The sequence below is a fragment of the Arachis ipaensis genome, chromosome B5 (assembly GCF_059453495.1).
Source record: "Arachis ipaensis isolate K30076 ecotype BB chromosome B5, ASM5945349v1, whole genome shotgun sequence".
Classification (NCBI taxonomy): Eukaryota; Viridiplantae; Streptophyta; class Magnoliopsida; order Fabales; family Fabaceae; genus Arachis; species Arachis ipaensis.
This window is the reverse complement of record NC_142440.1, coordinates 101,879,260-101,902,114: the sequence shown is the minus strand read 5'-3', so window position 1 is coordinate 101,902,114 and position 22,855 is coordinate 101,879,260. Positions and strand designations below refer to the sequence as shown.

The 22,855-nt window shown below is 37.3% G+C and overlaps 1 protein-coding gene and 1 pseudogene across 1 annotated transcript; one reads left to right on the top strand and one right to left on the bottom strand.

The window, feature by feature from the left end:
- Window positions 1–5,201: 5,201 nt before the first annotated feature.
- Window positions 5,202–8,828, bottom strand: LOC107643746 (phosphatidylinositol 4-kinase gamma 5). The gene is made up of 2 exons (XM_016347476.3): window positions 8,351–8,828; window positions 5,202–7,774 (listed from the first exon to the last, which is right to left on the bottom strand). The coding sequence occupies exon 2, from the start codon at window positions 7,478–7,480 to the stop codon at window positions 5,534–5,536; it is 1,947 nt and encodes a 648-aa protein (XP_016202962.1). The 5' UTR covers window positions 7,481–7,774; window positions 8,351–8,828; the 3' UTR covers window positions 5,202–5,533.
- Window positions 8,829–20,835: 12,007 nt separating this feature from the next.
- On the top strand, window positions 20,836–22,752 carry LOC148565179 (uncharacterized; annotated as a pseudogene).
- Window positions 22,753–22,855: the final 103 nt, after the last annotated feature.

Sequence of the window (22,855 nt, the reverse complement as noted above, 5' to 3'; positions counted from 1 at the left end):
TCAATAAATAAGCATACATATAAATATTAAATAAAAATATTAAAATAATTAAAATCATAATCTATTAGTGCACATATAAGATAATAATTTGAAAAACACAATAGAATACATAGTTTAAAATTTGGTAATATTAATTATGGACATCATATATTTGAAATTATGGATATTATGTGCATAAATTTATGGATATTATAAGTAAATTTGTCAATCGAATAAATTAATTTAAGTATTTGATATTTTTTAAATCAAATTATGATAAAATTTAAAAATATTTGTATTAAAAAATCAGAATAAATTATTATTCCACTTTGAAAAATATAAAACAAATATTACGTAAGTGAGACAATAAATTAGTGATTATAAAAAATTAATTAAAATTAATGATAATTAAAATTTAGATTACTCTAACTTCTACAATATTATGTAGGTACGTAAAACAATGAGAAAACAATAAATTAGGAGTTATTACAAAGAAAAATCAATTAACATTAATGACATTCAAAGTATATTATTATGATTAGTATTTAATGAAATAATATATATAAAAATTAAATTATAAAAGGTCTCATTAATATATAATATGTTACATCTTAATAGTTAGGAATATAATGTAATAAATTAAATGATAAAAGAATGAGATAAAAAATTAAAAAATAAAAAAAAATTATATAAATAAAATCAAATTAAAAAATTTTTTATTAGTTATGACTGAATTATTTTGGTTCCCAAATTTTTTTCAAATATTATTTATCGTTATAAAAGTGCTAACCTCGATCTTTGGCTAGATTAATTCTTTCACAATTGAGAGAAGCAGACTTCCAGTTGGCAATGACCAATAGAATAAGAAAAAGTGCACGTAATTAACTAGAAAAAAATAAAAAACAGCACTCTCATAGAATTAATCTGATTTTACTTTCACTTCTGTTCACGGTAAAAAATGATCACACAAATATGTATCCCTCTCTCTATAATCGCACGCCGCACCGTCCAGCCACCTCACATCCGTGCCGCTGTTTGTGCCGCCGACCAATGCAGCACGACCTCCTTCCGCCATCAGCCACTGCAATGCCTCCACCGCGAACCGCAACGCCTCATGCGTTTGGGCACAGAGGAAGGCCACGAATCACGCCACCGCGCCGCGTCACATGCTAGCAAGTGAGACCTCCTGCCACCGGTCGCCGCATCGCCTCCACCGCGAATGTCACAACGCCGCACGCGTTTGGACACATTGGAAGGCCGCGGTCACGCCACGGTGACGCGTCATAAACCTAGCGAGTGAGACCCGCCACCAACCATGTTTTTTTTTCAATATTTTTTTATGTCTCATTTTATTAGATTTTTTATCTCTCTTTTTTGTTAAATTTTTTATTGTTTCTTTCTGATATGTTTTAGATTTATTTTTATTAAATTTTAAATATTATTTTTACAATGATTTTGGATGTTTATTTTTATTTAATTTTTTAAATTTTTTTTTAATTTTAAATTTTTATTTTCATTTAATTTTTGATATTTTTTATGATAATTCGAATTTACGTCCTCTCTCAAAATAAATTTAAAAAGTTATTATTTGACTGCATTTAGTTGTATCCCTTATTAATTAGTTAGCAGAATTGATAGAATAATTGTAAAAAAGGTTTTTACAGGGACTCTTGACAATCAAATTAGTAGAATTTCAAGAACTAAGAAGTTGAGTTAGATTGCAAACCTTGAGCGAACGAATTTTGTATCATTTGAAATAACGAAAAATCTAAATGGAATTCAAACTTGATCAATGTCAAATTTGAGCAGAATTTGATATGAATTAGTCTCGCATATATTTATTAACGTGCCCTCAGAAAGGGGTGTATTTTAACCAACTACTATTCTATCATCACATTTATATACCTTGTTTAGAATAAATTTAAAACAAAGATGATGAAAACATAACATTTATATATCAAAAATGCTATATCTACAAAAAAAAGTTAGTGATTAAATTAATTATTATATATTCATGTATAAATTTATATTATTTAATTTATTTTTAATGTATATTTTATATTCTAATATATATTTTATTACGATTATTTGTTAGCAAACCCATACCATAATTGTTTTATATATAAATAAAGCGAGAACTCTGGTGTAGAAGGGGTGTAGCTTCTATACATGTAAAAATGTTGTGGCATTGTGAGATAATGACAGGTGTTCATAGAAAAATAGATTCTGCGCTATTGCAGGTCATGTGCAGGACGTGTTTAGCATTCATCACGTGAACAGTACACTAGTTTCCGTTGGTGATTAAGTGGATTAACACTAATTAGCATTCCAATGATAACGGACCTGATGATGGTCTGAATTTTTTTTTTTTTTTTGGTTAAAGAGGAGGCATTGCTAAGTCCAAGATGTAGATCCTGCTGATTACAAAAAAAATTTTAATAAAACGGACTCGATATAAATAAGATGGGTTATGAGAGAATTTTGTATTGTTATTTGAGCTAGTAAAAGAAACCAAAAAACAAAAAAAAATTAAGAAAATGATGCTTTTGAAATAAAAAGGAATGCAGCAGAAATGCCAAAAAAAAAAAACATTAGATGCAAGGAGGGGAAAGAAAAAAATAAAATGGATGAAAAAAAAAAAAGAAAGTCATTTTGGTTTATAGAGATTTAGTGCATAATGGGATTAGATAAAGTTAGTTTGTTAACAATGCTGAAAAAATATAGTAGATAATAGCATGAATAATTTTCTTATTAGATCGGTCTGTATAGATAATCAAGCTTGATTTCAGAAAGGATTAGGTTATACGAAATTAAAATGATTAATTTTTAAAAATAAAATGAATAATAAATTATGGAAAACTATAGGGTAGTAATATATTATCTGTTAACTTATTATCAACAACAATTAATTATTATATTTTAAACACATGTATAAAGAGACACATTCAAAAAATATATATATAAAGACACTTTCATTAAACACAATCATAAAAAAGACATTTTTATTAGACACATCCACAAAGACACTTCTATTAAATACCATCATAAATAAGAGTTGGCAGAAGTTGACAGAAATGCTGTTGATAACATAACGGGATTGATAAATTATAAATTGTGTCTGAAATAATTAGTAGTAAATTTGAGCTATACAAGTGAAAAATTAAAATTGTGGAATTAGAGATAATATTAAAAGATTGTACTAGTATTTAAACTAAAACTGTATATTATTTAGAGTTAAACTATGGTGTTTATGAGGATGGATAAAAATATTAAAATTTTGTGAAAATTTTACAATGGTTAAATGAAATAAGCAACTTTAATTTTGACGAAATTGTTTTGCTCCTTTTTTTTTAACTTGTGTGAGCTAATTCTATTACTTAAATAAATCTTACTTAAATAACTTCGACGAAATAACCTTTTTTTTTTTGGCAATTCAGCTGCATTCTTATCTATTTCAAAAACATCATTTTCTTAATTTTTCTTTTTGTTTTTTGTTTCTTTTACTAGTTCAAATGACAACACAAAATTCTCTTATGACCCATCTTATTCATTAAAAACTTTTTTGTAATCAGCAGGATCTACATCTTGGACTTAGCAGTGCCTCCTCTTTAACAAAAAAAAAATTCAGATCATCATCAGATCCGTTATCATTGGAATGCTAATTAGTGTTAATTCATTTAATCACCAACGGAAACTAACATACTGCTCACGTGATGATCGCTGAACACGTCCTGCACATGACCTGCAATAGCGCAGAATCTATTTTTCTATGAACACCTGTCATCATCTCACAATACCACAACATTTCTACATGTATAGAAGCCACACCCCCCCTTCTACACCAGAGTCTTCGCCAATAAATAATTGTGTTTTCAAATTTCAATCGCTATCTTATATGTCCGTATCTTTGCTTATGTCTCGTTCTTTATCAGATCTTTCTTACACTATCTAACCAAATACTATATTATTTTATATGAAATATTTATTAATTTATCTATTATGATAAGTTAAAATTGTAAGACATGCAACCCCTATATAAAAATAAGTACAACACAATAACTGAATTCAGTCACAGATCCACTTGAGAGCAAATAAGCCGTCTTGAGCAGTGTAATATAGCACATATTTATGTCAGCGAAAAATAAGTAAATGTGGCCGGTTTAGCAGGACTCCGAAGAAGCTTCGCACAAGGCAACAAAAAACGCCCCTGGTTTTTATTAAATTTCGATCATTTGATCCCTTTCATTTCATACCCTCCACCCAAGGGGGCTATATCAAATGAAAATATGCCTCATCAACGTGTTCATATAGACAAAAGGGTCATATCAGCGTGCTCAATGATTCAATTTGTTAACATCAAATAGCTTATTAACCAATACTAAATTAGTCAAATAATAGCAAAAAGCCAATCACAATTTCTCAAATTGAATTAATTAAATTCCTGACAATATAAATTCTAGTGGGAAAAAAGCCAAGAGAAATGACATTTTTACAAAGTAAAAAACATGTTGGGCAGAAGTAATTATTGAAAGATTGGACCAACGTATGAAGTTAGTAGACAACCAAATACTAATCCAACACATGTAGACTATTAGTAAATGCAAAAGTTAAGAGGCAAATGATGATATTGTCCTGTGCAGAACTATTTGCTACTATTTATCTCATTATATCATTATATGTATTAACAAAAGCAACAAGAATCTAAACTTTCGGCAATTACTTTAGAAAAATGTATCTATGAAATGAAAATTTAATAAACCTTCGTCCTTCAGAAATTACTTAGAAGAAATGGATCTACCTAACCTGAAAATCCAATAAATTCTGCATTAATTGTTCCCATCCAGGGTCCATCCATCACAACCCATTTCTTTGGGTAGAGAGAACAGAAAATCTAAAATACAACACACTCGGAGTGAGGATTTGCAACCAAATTCGCAAGTTTAAGAAAGATAGAAGACTGATTTTGGTTGCTACTATTAGCTGACAAGCTGCACCATAAAAAACACGCAGATATTTGCTATATCCAGAAACTCAAACAGATTGGTGCATTTTCTCACCCAAAAAATGTAAGTTTCCACGTAATTCAGTCTTTATCCCCCTTCTTGATCAATGATATGAATAAAAAACACAATTATGTCAACCAATGGATTAACCTAAACCACATCCCCGGAAAGTAAGCTAAGGAATTCCCCAGAAAATATAATTAAAAGAAAGATTGAACATGTCATTCACTATATACATAAAATTTCATTTCATGATTTCTTTTTTTTTAATCCTACATATTATTTATCAGACAAAAGTGCAGGGGAGAATAAAAAAGTAAAGAAAAAATGAAATAACAAAAATAAAAAATACAAACAAATTCTAATGTCTCACCACTTAGCAGATGCCAAGCAATATTTACAGCAGTTCTCCTATATCCAAATCTCTCGTAAAACCAGAAATACTCCTAACAAATCCTTCATTCCCAGAAATTTATATAATCATAAGCAGCTTTATTCTCCATCCTATAGTACTCTCTCTTTCTATGATACCAACATAATTTGCTCAAACCTCAAAACTGGCACGAAGTACCGAGCCTCTGCCTCTGCTTCTGACCTAAGGTTATCGACTTCCTCTTCGCAAATGCCGGATACAGCAGCTCTTGAAACTTCTCCAGAAACAATGTCCATTCATCCTCGGTCATATCCGCAAGCTTCACAAAGCTAACACTCGCAGGAAGCTGCTCGCTGGCACTCCTATGACCGGATGATGAATTTGCAAAATACCCATTTTCGGCTTTCCCTCCAGAATGCTTCTGGTGACTCTGGGGGCATTTCTCGCCTAGCATGGTACCTTTCAGTGACATGGAGAGTTTTGAAACAGTTGAGATCTTTTCCTGAGAAGAAAGAGTGACTAATTCCTGAGGAGATTCTCCATCACTTTCCTCCTCTCCTTCCTCGACGCACTCATCAAGCTTTGAAAGTGGGATGCGTGCATGCCCATTTCCGAGTCCAGATTGAAAAGGCACTCTAGTAAGAGTAAAGGGATCATCTGTTGCCATCTTTGTGTTGCAACCTGACCCATCTTCATCATAATCTATGTCAAACTGGAATTCGATGTCACCTGGCTCACTACGAGGAGATAGTTCCTCAGTTTCTGCCAACAATTTCCTCGCCTCCAAACAAACCACCTCGAGCTCACTGGGTTCCTCCTCACCCCTGCGGAACTCCCGGGTCATCATCTCACCGATCTCAGCGAGACAGAGACCATACGCAGCAGCCTCCTTGAGGAATATGGTGCAGAGCACTAATACTCTCAGACAAGCCTCTCGAATCATTGGTAGCTCCATTTGTAGCATGTCACAATCTCGGACAGGATCAAGATTTTCAATGTAAGCAAGCTCATCCTCGGAGAATGGAATTGAAGCCTGTGGCCAATGAATCCATTCAAAGTAAGGGTCCTCCAAGGTTTCTGGAAGGCAAAGCCCATGATCAATGGGAATCAACTCCACTTCACCAAAAGCACCAGTGCTATCTAGTTTCCGAACTAACAAATTTCCAGCATGCCTATCCGTGTTAAGAATCCTAATGTCTAATATCCCGATACGATGCACAGATGCAACAGGGAAGCTAGATGTCCCATGATCACTCGCATCAAAATCATGGGGTATGAACTGCTGGCAAGATGCAATCTTGCTAACCAGCCTCTTCCTGCTGAAATTGTTCCCATTGACCTCATCATTGACATTGAAGATCGAGTGAGTAACCTTAACCAACGCTGTAGGAGGCACATTAGCAAAATGGTCGTAGTCAAGAAGATACGCTGCAACTTCCCTGAACCCTGTCTCCCCAACCCGAACAGACCGTTTCAAACCAGGTTGTCCAAGAGCTTTTCCCACAAATCCTTTTGGGTTATTCGGGGCAAAAGGCTCCTCATCTGTAGGTTTCACAATCGCAACACTCTCGCCCTTGCTGTTCCGGAAATAGTAAGCCCCTCCAAGACCACTATGAACAGGAACAGGATCTATTCCCATCTTGATGGCCTTACTTATGTCATTAACCATATGTTTCATTCTATCAAGGTGGCTCGATTGTCCCAATATCTCAATTGGACCACTCTTGTCCCTTTGCTGGATATCCCTTCCGGATGGTGACAGGCAGGGCGTCGATGAGCTCCTATGCATTAGATTCCTGGTAAGAAGCAGTGGAGAATCATTGCGAACAGCGCTAAGGTCATTCTTCAAGACCTTATCCCCAAATGTCAGTGAGCTCTCTTCAATCGGGACATTAAGGGCAATCTGCAACCTCCGCTTGACCGTATGGGCATTGTCACTACGATCCAATTCCATCCCAAGTACACATCCCTTCTCGGTCTGCACGAAAACTCGCCTCCTCCCAGCAGGTTGTCTCCCTCCTCCTACTCCCACCGTCTGGTTCCCATGGTACTCTCTGCTAAGTGGGCTCCTTATCACTGCAACAGCCATCTGAGTCTGAACAGGACTCTCTAGCTTCCGAGACATGAACCGGAGCAAAGATCAGAGGAAGGAACAAAGGTGGTGGCAGTGGAAGAAATAAGGCTTCTTCTTCTTCTTCTTTTTCCCTCCACAGTAAATTCCAAACTCGAGAGACAATGTTGATTGTGTGAAACTAATGCCTTGGACCCCAACGATCATTAATCACTCAACCCCAAAATTACAGAGTCCAACCTTGCAAGTGAATAACCAAACAAGCAAAAGGGAAACAGCTAGTAACACTAGGTGAATGCAACATCTAGTAGGCCATCATGCCCACATGGCAAAAACCACAAACAAAACCTGCACAAAATACATAGTTTCAATCAAATTCCAATGCAAATAATATGGACCATATGATAAGTTAAATGTTCACAAAGAAATATTATACCAACATGTAACAGAGTACTGAGTTCGATGTATCTCCAGTATAAGTAAATCAGCTACAACCGTTATCTAAATATGAAAGTTAATAAACTTCAGGTTTTTTAACATTAAGTAAACATTACTACGCATTTTTCACACGCATGAAAAATTCAAGCAGGGAAATTAATCACAATAAATAACAATTTTGAGAAACCACCACAGCAATAACTTAAATGAATGAACCAATGACTTAATTACTGAGCTAAAAATGTAACGTAATGAACCAGCAAAAACAGTTTAGAAAGATTTTTCTTAAGGTTATAAATGGAAAGCTATAACGAACATACATATGAAAAAATAAATTCACACCCCCCCCCAACAAAAAAAAGAGCTGAAGAGACATGCTTCGAACCAACTTCCTCTTTCAACAGAATGAAAGTTACAAAAACTTTCTGAAAGATTACAGAAACAATGTTTGAAGGAATCGAAACAAATGAAAATAAATTTAAATACCCCGAAATCGATTGAGCTGAATCTTGGAATCCGAACACCCCCCAATGCCGAGATCTGAACGGAAAAAAAAAATATCGCAAGAGAAAAAGGAAAAACAAATCAACGGCGAATTCGTGAGGGTTATCGAAGAGAGGACGGCAGAACCGAGTACGAGGTGGTAAGCTACGATGTAAAAATGGGTGAGGCAACTCGTCCGAGTTGACTCGGAGGGATTTCTCTTTTCTCGTTCAAGCAAAACACAACACTGAAACAGGCTCGAAGAGACGAAGCCCTCTCTCGTTTCCTTTTATCTCTTTCTATTTTCTTTTCCTTTTTTCTCTTTTTTTTCTTTTGGGCTATTTCTCGTTGTGTTGCTCTCTGGCAGTCTGGCTCACGCGCTGCGAACGTTCTTTAACCCGGTGCGCTGAGGATGGTTAACAAACTAACCCTGGTTAAAACTTGACCACTTTCTCTTTCTACTCTCAGTGTTGGAGTGAGTGGAAGGGTCTAGAACTGGTAATCCGGACCGTTGATATAGGAATTGGAAAGCATATACGAGTCGTCTGATCAACTCGGGGGAACGAGAGGGAACAACGTGGAGATAAGGGACTGGACGATGACGTGGGTCACCGTCAAACGATTGTTGTCTTCGAATGGAGGGTGGCTTTTTTATTACGTGCGCCGGTACCATCGTCCATTCAGCTAAGACCAACGGATTCTGCCACACCTCGTTGTGAAATTTCAAAACTACCCTCATTCTGAATAGAATATGAAAGGTTGTAAGAACCGATCCTATCAATGAACTGATAAAGTGACTGATTCAATGATACAATAGTCTAATCTAGGAGTGACAATGGAGTGGGTAAAAGTGGATTTTTATCCTATTCGATTCTATTCCACCTTACAATAACTCACATAGAACTCGTTTCACTTCTATCTGCGGGTAGTAAAAAGTTGAACTCTAATTCGTCATGTTCTTACCCGCCCTATAATTATTAAAATTTAATAAATTAAATTATATTTTAAAATTTATATAACCATCATCACATACAAAACATAAATTAAGATAAAAATTTAAATATAATATAATATTATTAATTATTTTACTAATTATTTTACATATATTACATATATTATCTATATTATATATTAAAATTTTATATATTATATATATACCGGCAACGAGCAGGGGCGGGTATTACCTAAATCTGACCCCGTCTCGCATCACCCCGTCCAAGATCCTGCTCAGCAGAAAACTCGCCCCGCGCCCGCATTAGAGCGGGTAATTACCCGCCCCGAGCGGGTAGGGGCGGAGTGAATACCTAGGAATTCGGATAGTGTTGCCACTTGCCACCCCTAGTCTAATCAGAATTCAATCGGTTTAATTAAATATAAAATAAAAATATTAAAATTTAATATATAATTTTAAATATTTAAATTTAATAATTTTGAAACTAATAAAATTCAAAATTTCATAATTTCACATAATTAAAAGTTCACAAACAACTTCAAATGTCAAAATTTATAAGTTAAAATTATAAAAAATCAAAACGCACATAAATAACAAATACATAATGTTGTATCACCAAAAAAGACAACATTAACAAATAAATTTTCAACTAATTAAAGACATTACTCATCACAAATCATAATCAAAGCCTCAAAGGCACTACTCAAAGTATTTCAATATGCATAAAAACCCGTTTGAGATTCTTGGAAAGTATTCTCTTGTGGTTGATGATCACTTTGTGATTGTTCTATCTTTAATATACAGCCAAAAAAATTATTCATCAACAAAATTAACTTGGCAAAAATTATTCACGGAATCATTCATTCAGTTATTATTTTAGAAAATCAGCAACTCAGAGTAAACAAATATTCAACGAAATCATTCAATTCAACCATTATTTCAAAAAATCAACAATTCGGAGTAACCAAATATTCAACAGAATCATTCAATTCAACCATTATTTCAGAAAATCAGCAACTCAAAAAATTAGAAAATTGAAGCAGCTCAGACAACTCAGCAACTCAAAATTAAATTGAAGTTGCAGTGCTTACTGGTGACGAGTGAGGAAGGAAAATCATGACGACGGAGGAATGGAAAGTGACAGTGATGGAGAAATGGGAAGTGAGCTCAGACAGAGAATGAGAGAAAGCTCAAAGAGCAGTGTTGAGCTCAAATAGAGAGAGAGAGAGAGAGAGAGAGAGAGAGAGAACGAGGATGGCACCCTACGCAACGGTGACGCTACGAGCTCAACGCAAAGCTTCGTGTGACGGGAAAGAGGAAGAATGATGAGAAGAGGGCTAAGCAAACCTTCTATAGGCAACAACGGTACCCACAGTCTATCCTTCCGATGGTGATGGCACTCTCTACCGAAGAAGATTCTTCTTCAGCGATACTTTAAGAGGGAACGAGGGATGGTGGCTGGGTTCCAAGTAGGTTTAGGGTTGGATTTGATGTGAGAGAGAGAGAGAGAGAGAGAGAGAGAGAGAGAGAGAGAGAGAGAGAGAGAGAGAGAGATGATGGAGTGTACCGTGTATCTGAATTCTGATTTCTTTTTTTTTTTAAAGCAAAACGACGTCGTTTGAGGGGTATCCACCAAACTGGAAAGCCCTTAAAAAAATTGACTGGTTCTCGCAATTCATCGGTTAATGATAGATTCAGCCGGTTCTCAGGCCAATTTTTTGCCAGACGATTCTTAGCATCAACCGAACTGTCTAAATAACCGATTTTTTATTAATCCGATTGAACTGGCTAGTCTGGTTTGATTTTTAAAACGATGCATATAATAGTAATACGAATATAGAGTAAAATCCCACCTCGGCCCCCTAATTATTGCTTAAAATAACAACCTATCTTTTATTGATCGAAAAATGACAATGCGGCCCTAACTACTAATTTCATCAGACTTTCAGACCCTTTTATTAAGTGGAGCACAGGGGTCGTTTGGAAACAATGTCTCTGTGAAACTCAAAATTCATGCTAGAAGAAAACCATAGATGATCATAGTGAGAGTGAGGGCATTTATCAACATGAGATTTGAAGGCAACTGGATTAGGGTAAATGGGTTCCTTCATAGAGTTAAAGAAGGGTCTTTTATTACCTTTTGAAGACGAGAAGAGGCGGCGGAGCGTCCTTGTGGATGAGAGGTTTATCGAGGAGGAGGAGAAGATGATGGTTCCTCATTTGTCATAGGTCTCTTTTCTTTCGCCACTTTGGCCCGTGACGTGCCTTCCTCCTTAGGAGCCGAAGATGATCTTAGATTGGTGGTCTTGGTTCTGGCCTTTGGTTTGGGTGGTTGAGAGGAGTGACATGAGGAGGAGTGTGAATGTATATGAATATGAGTGTAGGCTTGTGGTTTTTGTGGAGGGTTGCAAGGAGGACGTAGCCAGCGCCTCTTCAAGTGGCAACCTTCTTTCTCATCTTAAAGGAATATAAACGGAAGAGAAAGTAGGAGTGGTAGAGTAGGGGGGAAGATGAGAGGTTAACACTTAAAAAAAATAGCTTTAAATGCTCAGAAAACCTTTGAAAACCAAAAGAGAATTAATGAAAATGTGATTCAAAAAATTTTGAATTTTAAAACTAATTCAGGCAGTTTTGAAATGACAAGTCAAATAAAGATTAAAAACTGAAACTGATTTGACATGAGTGAAAAATAAATAAAAGCAAAAACTCTGTTTTAAAGTTAGTGATCAAAACAAGTAATGAGACCTACTTCATAAAACAGAATATCTTTCTCTTGGGCTCTGTGGTGGTTTTAAGGAAACACATTGGACCACCAAGGATTTGGTTCAGTTCCAGATTAATTAAAATCATTAACACATTTTTCAGATCTTCATGGAACCTAGAGGGAGTCATCATCTACCTAATTTATCTCGTGTTGACCTGAGAGACAAAAACAACCAGAAATCAAATTGAGCATATTTTGTTCAAAAACTCAGCATCAATGATGAGCGGATATTTTATACGCTTTTTGGGGATAATTTCATATAGTTTTAAGTATGTTTTAGTTAGTTTTTAGTCTATTTCTATTAGTTTTTAGGAAAAATTCATATTTCTGGACTTTACTATGAGTTGTATGTTTTTCTATAATTTCAGGTATTTTTCTGGCTGAAATTGAAGGAGCTGAGCAAAAATCTGATTCAGGCTGAAAAAGGACTGCTGATGCTGTTGGATTCTGACCTTCCTGCACTCAAAGTGGATTTTCTGGAGCTACAGAACTCGAAATGGCGTGCTTCCAATTGCGTTGGAAAGTAGACATCCAGGGCTTTTCAGCAATATATAATAGTCCATACTTTGCATAAGAATAGACGACGTAAACTGGCGTTCAACGCCAGTTCTCTGCCCAATTCTGGCGTCCAGCGCCAGAAAAGGATCAAAAGCTGGAGTTGAACGCCCAAACTGGCATAAAAACTGGCGTTCAACTCCACAAATGGCCTCTGCACATGAATTGCTTAAGTCTCAGCCCCAACACACACCAAGTGGGCCCCAGCACACACCAAGTGGGCCCCAGAAGTGGATCTCTGCATCATCCATCATAGTTTATCCAATTTTTGTAAACCTAGGCTACTAGTTTAGTATTTAAACAACTTTTAGAGACTTATTTTGTATCTCATGACATTTCAGATCTAAACTTTGTATTCTCTAACGGCATGAGTCTCTAAACCCCATTGTTGGGGGTGAGGAGCTCTGCTGTGTCTCGATGAATTAATGCAAGTATTTCTGTTTTCCATTCAAACATGCTTGTTCCTATCTAAGATGTTCATTCGCGCTTAACTGTGATGGAGGTGATGATCTGTGACACTCATCACCTTCCTCAAATCATGAACGTGTGCCTGACAACCACCTCCGTTCTATATACGATTGAATGAGGATCTCTTAGATTCCTTAATCAGAATCTCCGTGGTATAAGCTAGAACTGATGGCGGCATTCATGAGAATCCGGAAAGTCTAAACCTTGTCTGTGGTATTCCGAGTAGGATTCAAGGATTGAATGACTGTGACGAGCTTCAAACTCCTGAAGGCTGGGCGTTAGTGACAGACGCAAAAGGATAGTAAATCCTATTCCAACCGGATCGAGAACCAACCGGTGATTAGCCGTGCTGTGACAGAGCGCATGAGCGTAGTTTTCACTGGAAGGATGGAAGGTAGCCATTGACAACGGTGATCCACCAACACACAGCTTGCCATAGGAGGACGTGCGTGCGTGAATCAGAAGACAGAGGAAAGCAGAGATTCAGAAGATAAAGCATCTCCAAAACTCCAACATATTCTCCATTACTGCACAACAAGTAACCTTTAATTTATGCTCTCTTGGTTATTCGCAATTCAACTGATAAACATAATTGACTTCCTGACTAAGATTTACAAGATAACCATAGATTGCTTCAAACCAACAATCTCCGTGGGATTCGACCCTTACTCACGTAAGGTATTACTTGGACGACCCAGTGCACTTGCTGGTTAGTGGTACGCGTTGTGAAAAGTGTGATTCACAATTCGTGCACCAAGTTTTTGGCGCCGTTGCCGGGGATTGTTCGTGTTTGAACAACTGACGGATTATTTTGTTGCTTAGATTAGGAAAAAAATCTTTCTTTTTGGTTTAGAGTCTTTTATTATTTATCCCTAGTTAAAACACTTTAAATTTATAGCTCAGTTAATTAGAACGTGGTGTTTATGTTCATGGTAATTGGCTATCATAATTTTTTTTAAAAAAAAAAAACCTTTTTCAAAAATAATTTTTCTATTAAATCCTGTGCCAAACTTTAAGTTTGGTGTTTTCAAAAATAATCTTTCTTAAAATTTTCGAAAATTCCATAACTCATTTGGCTAGAGCGTTAATCTGTGTTCTTGGTAATTGGGTTAGAATCTTTTATACTCTTTTCAAAAACTTCTTTTTCATAAATAATATTTTCTCTATTAAATTGTGTGCCAAACTTTAAGTTTGGTGTTTTCTTGTTGAATTCCCTTTGGTTTTCGAAAAATTTGGTGGTTTTCTAAAAATTTTAAGTTTGGTGTTCCTTCTTCATGTTCTTGTGTTCTTGTGAGTCTTCAAAGTGTTCTTGAGTTTTCCTTGTGTCTTGATCTTAAAATTTTTAAGTTTGGTGTTCCTTGGTGTTTTCTCTCCAAAATTTTCAAAAACAAGGAGCATTAGATCTAAAAATTTTAAATCTTGTACTATCTTATTATTTTTCTCTCTCCTCACTAAATTCAAAAATATCTTTTCAAAATTTGTTTCAACTAACTAACTAACTTTTTTTTTGTTTCTTAACTTTTTCAAAACTACCTAACTAACTCTCTCTCTCTCTAATTTTCGAAAATATCTTCCCTCTTTTTCAAAAAAATTTCTGTTTTTTTTAACTAATTATTTTTAATTTTGTTTACGAAAAAAAAAATTTTTTAATTTCAAAATTCAAATTCTTTTTAGTTATTTTATTTTATTTAAGTATTTACTTCTTATAAAATAAAATAAATAAAAAGATAAATCAGTCCAAGTTATATCCATATATCCATCATGGACATAAGTGGAAATGAACAGTCCAGGAGGACTCTGGGGTCATATTCTAACCCCTCTACTGCTTCATATGGGAGTAGCATATGCATACCCTCCATTGGAGTTAGTAGCTTTGAGTTGAATCCTCAGCTCATTATCATGGTGCAGCAAAGTTGCCAGTATTCCGGTCTTCCACAGGAAGAACCTACAGAGTTTCTGGTACAGTTTTTACAAATTGCTGACACAGTACATGATAAAGAAATAGATCAGGATGTCTACAGACTATTACTGTTTTCATTTGCTGTAAAAAATCAAGCTAAGAGGTGGTTGAATAACCAACCTAAGGCCAGCATAAGGACATGGAAACAGCTGACAGAAAAATTCCTGAATCAATATTTCCCTCCAAAAAGGATGACACAGCTAAGGCTGGACATCCAAGGCTTCAAGCAAGGAGATAATGAATCTCTTTATGATGCCTGGGAGAGATACAGAGAGATGCTACGAAAATGCCCCTCTGAAATGTTTTCAGAGTGGGTTCAGTTAGACATCTTCTACTATGGGCTTGCAAAAGGAGCTCAGATGTCTCTAGATTACTCAGCTGGTGGATCTATCCATATGAGAAAGACAATTGAAGAGGCTCAAGAGCTCATTGATACAGTTGCCAAGAATCAGCATCTGTATCTAAGCAGCAACCCTTCCATGAATGAATAGGTTAAAACAGTAACTGCTGAATTCAGTACTGTAAAACAAGCTGCTGAATTCAATCAGCAATTGGATTTTCTAACAAAGCAGCTAGCTGAATTCAAGGACAGGCTACAGGAGACAAGGATAGCTAATATACATATGGACGAACAGTTTAAGCAAACAAAGCAGCAGCTATCAAGGCAAATAGCAGAATAATGCCAAGCAGTTCAATTAAGAAGTGGGAAAATATTAAATACCCCACCTCAAGGCATCAAAAATTCAAGAAATGAGCAACCCACCAAAGATTCACCTGAGGACAGTAAGAGCCCAGGGAAAAATAAGTCTGGCACTAAAACGCCAGAAAATGGGTGGAAGGCTGGCGCTGAACGCCCAGACCATGCCCAAAACTGGCGTTCAGCGCCAGAAACAAGGCAGGATTGGCGTTCAACGCCAGAAATGGGCAAGAATCTGGCGTTGAACGCCCAATTGGGGCAGAATCCAGCGTTGAACGCCCAAAATGGGTACATTTCTGGTGTTCAGGCGCCAGAACAGACAGTGAGCTGGCGTCTAACGTCACTCCAGCTTCTGACTCTGGCACTCAATTGCCAGTGAGGGATCAGACACACACAAGTGCTGATAACAACCCCTCTAAAAAGGCTTATTTAACCACTAAGGTTGAGGAATATAAAGCCAAGATACCTTATCCTCAAAAACTCCGGAAAGAGGAGCAGGATAAGCAATTTGCTCGCTTTGCAGATTATCTAAGGACTCTTGAAATAAAGATTCCATTTGCAGAGGCACTTGAGCAAATACCTTCTTATGCCAAGTTCATGAAAGAGATCTTGAGTCATAAAAAGGAGTGGAGAGAAACAGAAAGAGTTCTCCTCACTGAAGAATGCAGTGCAGTCATTCTGAAAAGCTTTCCTGAAAAGCTTAAAGACCCTGGGAGTTTTCTGATACCATGCATATTAGAAGGTGATTGCACCAAGACAACTTTATGCGATCTTGGGGCAAGCATCAACCTAATACCTGCATCCACTATCAGGAAGCTTGGCTTAACTGAAGAAGTTAAACCAACCCGGATATGTCTCCAACTTGCTGATGGTTCCACTAAATACCCATCAGGCGTGATTGAAGACATGATTGTCAGAGTTGGGCCATTCGCCTTTCCCACTGACTTTGTTGTGCTGGAAATGGAGGAGCACAAGAGTGCTACTCTCATTCTAGGAAGACCCTTCCTAGCAACTGGACGATCCCTCATTGACGTCCAACAGGAGGAAATAACCCTGAGAGTCAATGATGATGAGTTCAAGTTGAACGCTGTCAAAGCCATGCAGCATCCAGACACATCAACAGACTGCATGAAAGTTGATCTCATTGACTCTTTGGTAGAAGAGATCAACATGGCTGAGAGTCTCGAATCAGAGTTGGAAGACATCTTTAAAGATGTTCAGCCTGATTTGGAGGATTCAGAGGACATGAAAGAGCCTCTGAACTTTCTTCTGAAAGAGGAAAAACCTCCTAAACCCGAGCTCAAGCCACTACCACCATCCTTGAAATATACATTTCTGGGAGAAGGTGACACTTTTCCAGTAATCATAAGCTCTGCTTTAAATTCACAGGAAGAGGAAGCACTTATTCAAGTGCTAAGGACACACAAGACAGCTCTTGGGTGGTCCATAGGTGACCTTAAGGGCATAAGCCCAGCTAGATGCATGCACAAAATCTTGTTGGAGGATAATGCCAAACCAGTGGTGCAACCACAGAGGCGGCTAAATCCAGCCATGAAAGAAGTGGTGCAGAAAGAGGTCACCAAATTACTGGAGGCTGGGATTATTTATCCTATTTCTGATAGCCCCTGGGTGAGCCTTGTTCAAGTCGTCCCAAAAAAGGGAGGCATGACAGTGATTCATAATGAAAAAAATGAACTGGTTCCTACAAGAACAGTTACAGGGTGGCGCATGTGTATTGACTACAGAAGGCTCAATACAGCCACCAGAAAGGATCATTTTCCTTTACCATTCATAGACCAGATGCTAGAAAGACTAGCAGGTCATGATTATTACTGCTTTTTGGATGGCTACTCAGGCTATAACCAGATTGCAGTAGATCCCCAGGATCAAGAGAAAACAGCATTCACATGTCCATCCGGAGTGTTTGCTTATAGAAGGATGCCATTTGGGCTATGTAATGCGCCTGCAACCTTCCAGAGATGCATGCTCTCTATTTTCTCTGACATGGTGGAAAAATTTCTGGAAGTCTTCATGGATGACTTCTCAGTGTATGGAGACTCATTCAGCTCCTGTCTTGATCACCTGAAACTTGTTCTGAAAAGATGCCAAGAGACCAACCTAGTTTTAAACTGGGAAAAGTGTCACTTCATGGTGACTGAAGGTATTGTTCTTGGGCATAAAATCTCAAACAAAGGAATAGAGGTGGATCAAGCAAAAATAGAGGTAATTGAAAAATTACCACCACCTGCCAATGTTAAGGCAATCAGAAGCTTTCTGGGGCATGCAGGATTCTATAGGAGGTTTATAAAGGATTTTTCAAAAATCGCAAAACCTCTAAGCAATCTGCTAGCTGCTGACACACCATTTGTGTTTGACACAAAGTGCCTGCAGGCGTTTGAAACGCTGAAAGCTAAGCTGGTCACAGCACCAGTCATTTCTGCACCAGACTGGACATTACCATTTGAGCTAATGTGTGATGCCAGTGATCATGCCATTGGTGCAGTATTGGGACAGAGGCATGACAAGCTTCTGCATGTCATTTATTATGCCAGTCGCGTTCTAAATGATGCCCAGAAAAATTACACAACCACAGAAAAAGAACTACTTGCAGTGGTTTACGCCATTGACAAGTTCAGATCATACTTAGTAGGATCAAAAGTGATTGTGTATACTGACCATGCTGCTCTTAAATATCTACTCACAAAGCAAGATTCAAAACCCAGGCTCATCAGATGGGTATTGCTTCTGCAAGAGTTTGATATAGAAATAAGAGACAGAAAAGGGACAGAGAACCAAGTGGCTGATCATCTGTCCCGGATAGAGCCAGTGGAAGGGACGTCCCTCCCCTTTCTTGAGATCTCTGAGACGTTCCCTGATGAGCATCGATTTGCCATTCAGGAAGCACCATGGTTTGCCGATATTGCAAACTATAAAGCTGCACGGTTCATACCCAAGGAGTACAATAGAATACAAAAGAAGAAATTAGTCACTGATGCAAAGTACTACTTGTGGGATGAACCCTATCTCTTTAAGAGATGTGCAGACGGAATTATCCGTAGGTGTGTCCCCAGAGAGGAAGCACAGAGAATCCTATGGCATTGCCACGGATCTCAATATGGAGGCCATTTCGGAGGTGAGCGAACAGCCACCAAGGTCCTCCAATGTGGCTTCTATTGGCCCACACTCTATAAAGATTCCCGAGAGTTTGTACGTAATTGTGACAGTTGCCAAAGAGCTGGTAATCTACCTCATGGTTACGCCATGCCTCAACAAGGAATCTTGGAAATTGAGTTGTTTGACGTATGGGGAATTGACTTCATGGGACCTTTCCCACCATCATACTCAAACACTTATATTCTGGTGGCAGTTGACTATGTATCAAAATGGGTTGAGGCTATTGCCACATGACAAACCCCATTTGTAGGGTTTATCTTGTATTGATTTTTGGAGATTTTATCACCCTTTTACCCATATTTATTCAAGAAATAGCATGGTTTTGTATATTCTCCTTCAATTGTGCTTGAATGTGAAAACATAATTTTTAGGACTCAAAATAGCTAAATTTAATTCACCTTGATTCTATTAGATGCCTTGATATGTTTGTTAAGTGATTTAAGGTTTAGGAGGCAAAGATTGGATCAAGGGAATGAAGAAAGAAAGCATGAAAAGTTGGAGAACTCATGAAGAAATGGAAGAACCGGAAAGCTGTCAAGCCGACCTCTTCGCACTTAATCGACCATAACTTGAGCTACAGAGGTCCAAATGATGCGGTTCTAGTTGGGTTGGAAAGCTAACATCCGGGGCTTCGAAACGATATAAGATTTGCCATAGTTGCTATACGTATGGTGGCGCGCACGCGCAAAGTACGCGCACGCGCCGTTGCTGCCACCTAGTTCACTTAAAGCAAAACGTGGCCAACGAATTCAAAAGCCTTGTGGGCCCAATCCAACTCATTTCTGATGCTATTTAACCCAAGGAGTGAAGAGGGAAACATAGGTTAGTTACCAATTAGTTTAGTTTAGCTTTGTAGTTAGTTTCTAGAGAGAGAAGCTCTCACTTCTCTCTAGAATTAGGATTAGGTTTAGTTCAATAATCTTAGATCTAGGTTTTAATCTTTCCTTTCTTCTACTTTTACCTTTCAATTCTTTGTTGTTACATTGCAATTTCCTTTATGTTGTTCTTATGTTTTGTTGTAGACCTACTATTGTTCATTCCATTTTCTTTCAATTCAATAAGAGGTAATTCATTTAGATCTTGTTTCCTTTAATTGTTGTTAATTCTTTACATTTGATTGTAGTTAGAATTAATTCTTGTGATTGATTTACTATGTTTTCCTTTTGTGCCTTCCAAGTGTTTGATGAAATGCTTGGTTGGATTTTAGAGTAGAGTTTTATGTTCTTGGCTTGGAAAGGTAACTTAGGAACTCTTGAGTTATTAATGTCCAAGTAATTGATGATTGGGATCCATTAACTCTAGTTCTCACTAATTGAATTAGTGGAGAGTTAGGACTTATGGACTAGGATTGATATAGCTCATTTGACTTTCCTTTACTACTAGTTAGAGGATGATTTAATGAGATTAATCCTTGCCAATTCTCATATTGTGGTTAGTGATTAGGATAGAGATCCTTGACCACCAACCCTTGCCAAGACCTTTTTAGTTGTTAGTTTATTTTCATTGTCATTTACATTTCATGTCTCTTATCCCAAAACCCCAAAATACAATCCATAACCAATAACAAGACACTTTATTGTAATTCCTAGGGAGAACGACCCAAGGTTTGAATACTTCGGTTTATAAATTTTACGGGTTTGTACTAGTGACAAACAACTTTTTGTATGAAAGGATTAGTGATTGGTTTAGAAACTATACTTGCAACGAGAACTCATTTGTGAATTCTAAACCGTCAAAAATCCAATCGTCAAAATGGCGCCGTTGCCGGGGAGTTGCAATGGTGTTATGTTATTGGTTATTGTATATATGTGAATATTGTGAATAGCTTGATTTTTGGATTGCTTGTTAGTTTTGCTTGTTCTAGGACTTTGTTTCATTATTTCTTGTTAGCTTTTGTTTCTTATTTTTTACTTTTACTATGAATTCTCACTTTGGCTATGAGTGTGATTACAACTATGTTGTAGGAAATGGGAACTTCAATGAAGATGTGCATCAAGGATGGGATGACCAAAGGTGGGTGGAGCCATATACATATGATCAATCTTCATGGCAACAACCTCCACCAATGCACTATGAAGAAGAGCCATTCTATGATGCATACTAACCCAATGGCTATGGTGAATCTCCTTGTGACTTTCAAGAACCACCACCATATGCCTATGAGTCATATCCTCAACATGAACCTCAACCACACTCACAAGCCTATTTTCACCAAATACCTCCATATGACCCTAATTCTTATCCACCATACCAACCACCTTATGAGCCATATGAACCATACATGGAACCACCACCATTTCAACATCAATATTTTCAAGAGCCACCTCCTCCACATTATTACCAAGATGAACCACCTCCAATATATGAAAATTTTTAACCACAAGATGAATACTACTTTCCACCACAACCTCCCATGGAAGAATACTCATATCCATTGATCCAAGAGCCACATGATCCTAATCATACTATCCAAGAGGAACAAGAGTCAAGGAATCATCTCAAGGAAGCATTGGATCAATTTCAAGCAACCATGGAGTGTGTTGTGCAACAAGTGGAAAGAATGGAAAACATAGAACCACCACAACTCTACCAAGAAGAACCACCTTCCTACTATGAACCTTCCCCCCAATTTAATGAACCCTTCCACCCACCCCAATCTCTAATGGATAACATCCTTGGTGTTCTTGTTCAAGGGCAAGAAGAGATGAAAAGGGATGTGCAAAATTTCATGGCCACCTTGGATACGGTAACAAATCAATTAGCCTCCCAATGCTTGAACACTCAAGGAACTCCCATGGCTACATGTGGAGAATCAAATGAAGAACATAGCATGAAGGAGAGATTGGAAACTCCGGTGGGAAATGAAGGAAGTTGCTTTGTATTGGAACAATTGGAGGAAGCTTTAATTGTTGAAGACAAGGAAGAAGTGGTAGAAGACTTAGGAGATGCGGAGCCTCCATAGGAACATAGAGTTGAAGAAAACCCCTCCAAGATGTTTGAAATTGATGCTAGGGAGGAAAGTACACACCTTCCAAGGCATATTCCATATGAAGACTTGGATGGGATAGAGCAAGAATTGAGTTCCCATGGCAATGAAGAGCAAGCATCAAGTCCTAGTGGTGGAGAATCCTTTGAACTTGAAGAACCTTTTCCCGGTGCATTTGAAAATGTTGCAGAGGTAAACTTCTTTCACCCTCCCAATTATAGTTTGATTAAGGGAAAAGGCTTAGATAGTATTAATGAACAAAGGATTGAATTAGAGAGATCTTGTGAAGAGGTGGAAGTCCTTAGAAATAGAAGGATGGGAGTGGAATACGCTTTGTCAAGATCTTTGGGAGCATCTTTGCCTAGGTTGTCATCTAACCCTTCACTTAAGTGGGTAAAATTCATTTCTATTAGCTTCATTATCCCACTTGAGTATGGCTTGCTCGAAACGGATGGTCAACTTAGGATGCTTTGTGGGATGAAGCGTAAGCGAAAGATGTTTCATGGTTGGCGTTGTAAATCAAGGCTCATTTTGGTTGACACTTCAAGAGTTGAATACAAAGGTGGGAATAGTGCTCAAATAGATGGGTCTAGGAGGATTGTTGGCCACTATATAGAGAATTCACCTTACTCACCACCCGGTTGGACTAATAATGATGACCAACCTCAAGACGGGTGTGAAAACAAAGTGTGGGATCCCGGATTACAAGAAGAGGATCAACTTTGGGAGCCCCAAGCTTGTGAAGAACTCCATCAAGACTTGGCTCAATCCATGAAGAATCTTGGGGCACAATGGAGAACCAAGCATTGGTGGGAGTTCCAAGATGAATACAAGCACAAGCCACCTTGATGAGGAGCTCCCCATAAGTCCAACTTAAGGACAATAAACAAAAGTGCTAGGTGGGAGACAACCCACCATGGTAAAATCCTTTCCTTTTCTCTTTTGTATATAT

Bases quoted from the DNA above. Each gene is read 5' to 3' on its own strand.
- LOC107643746 (XM_016347476.3), bottom strand. From the start codon at position 7,480: ATGTCTCGGAAGCTAGAGAGTCCTGTTCAGACTCAGATGGCTGTTGCA.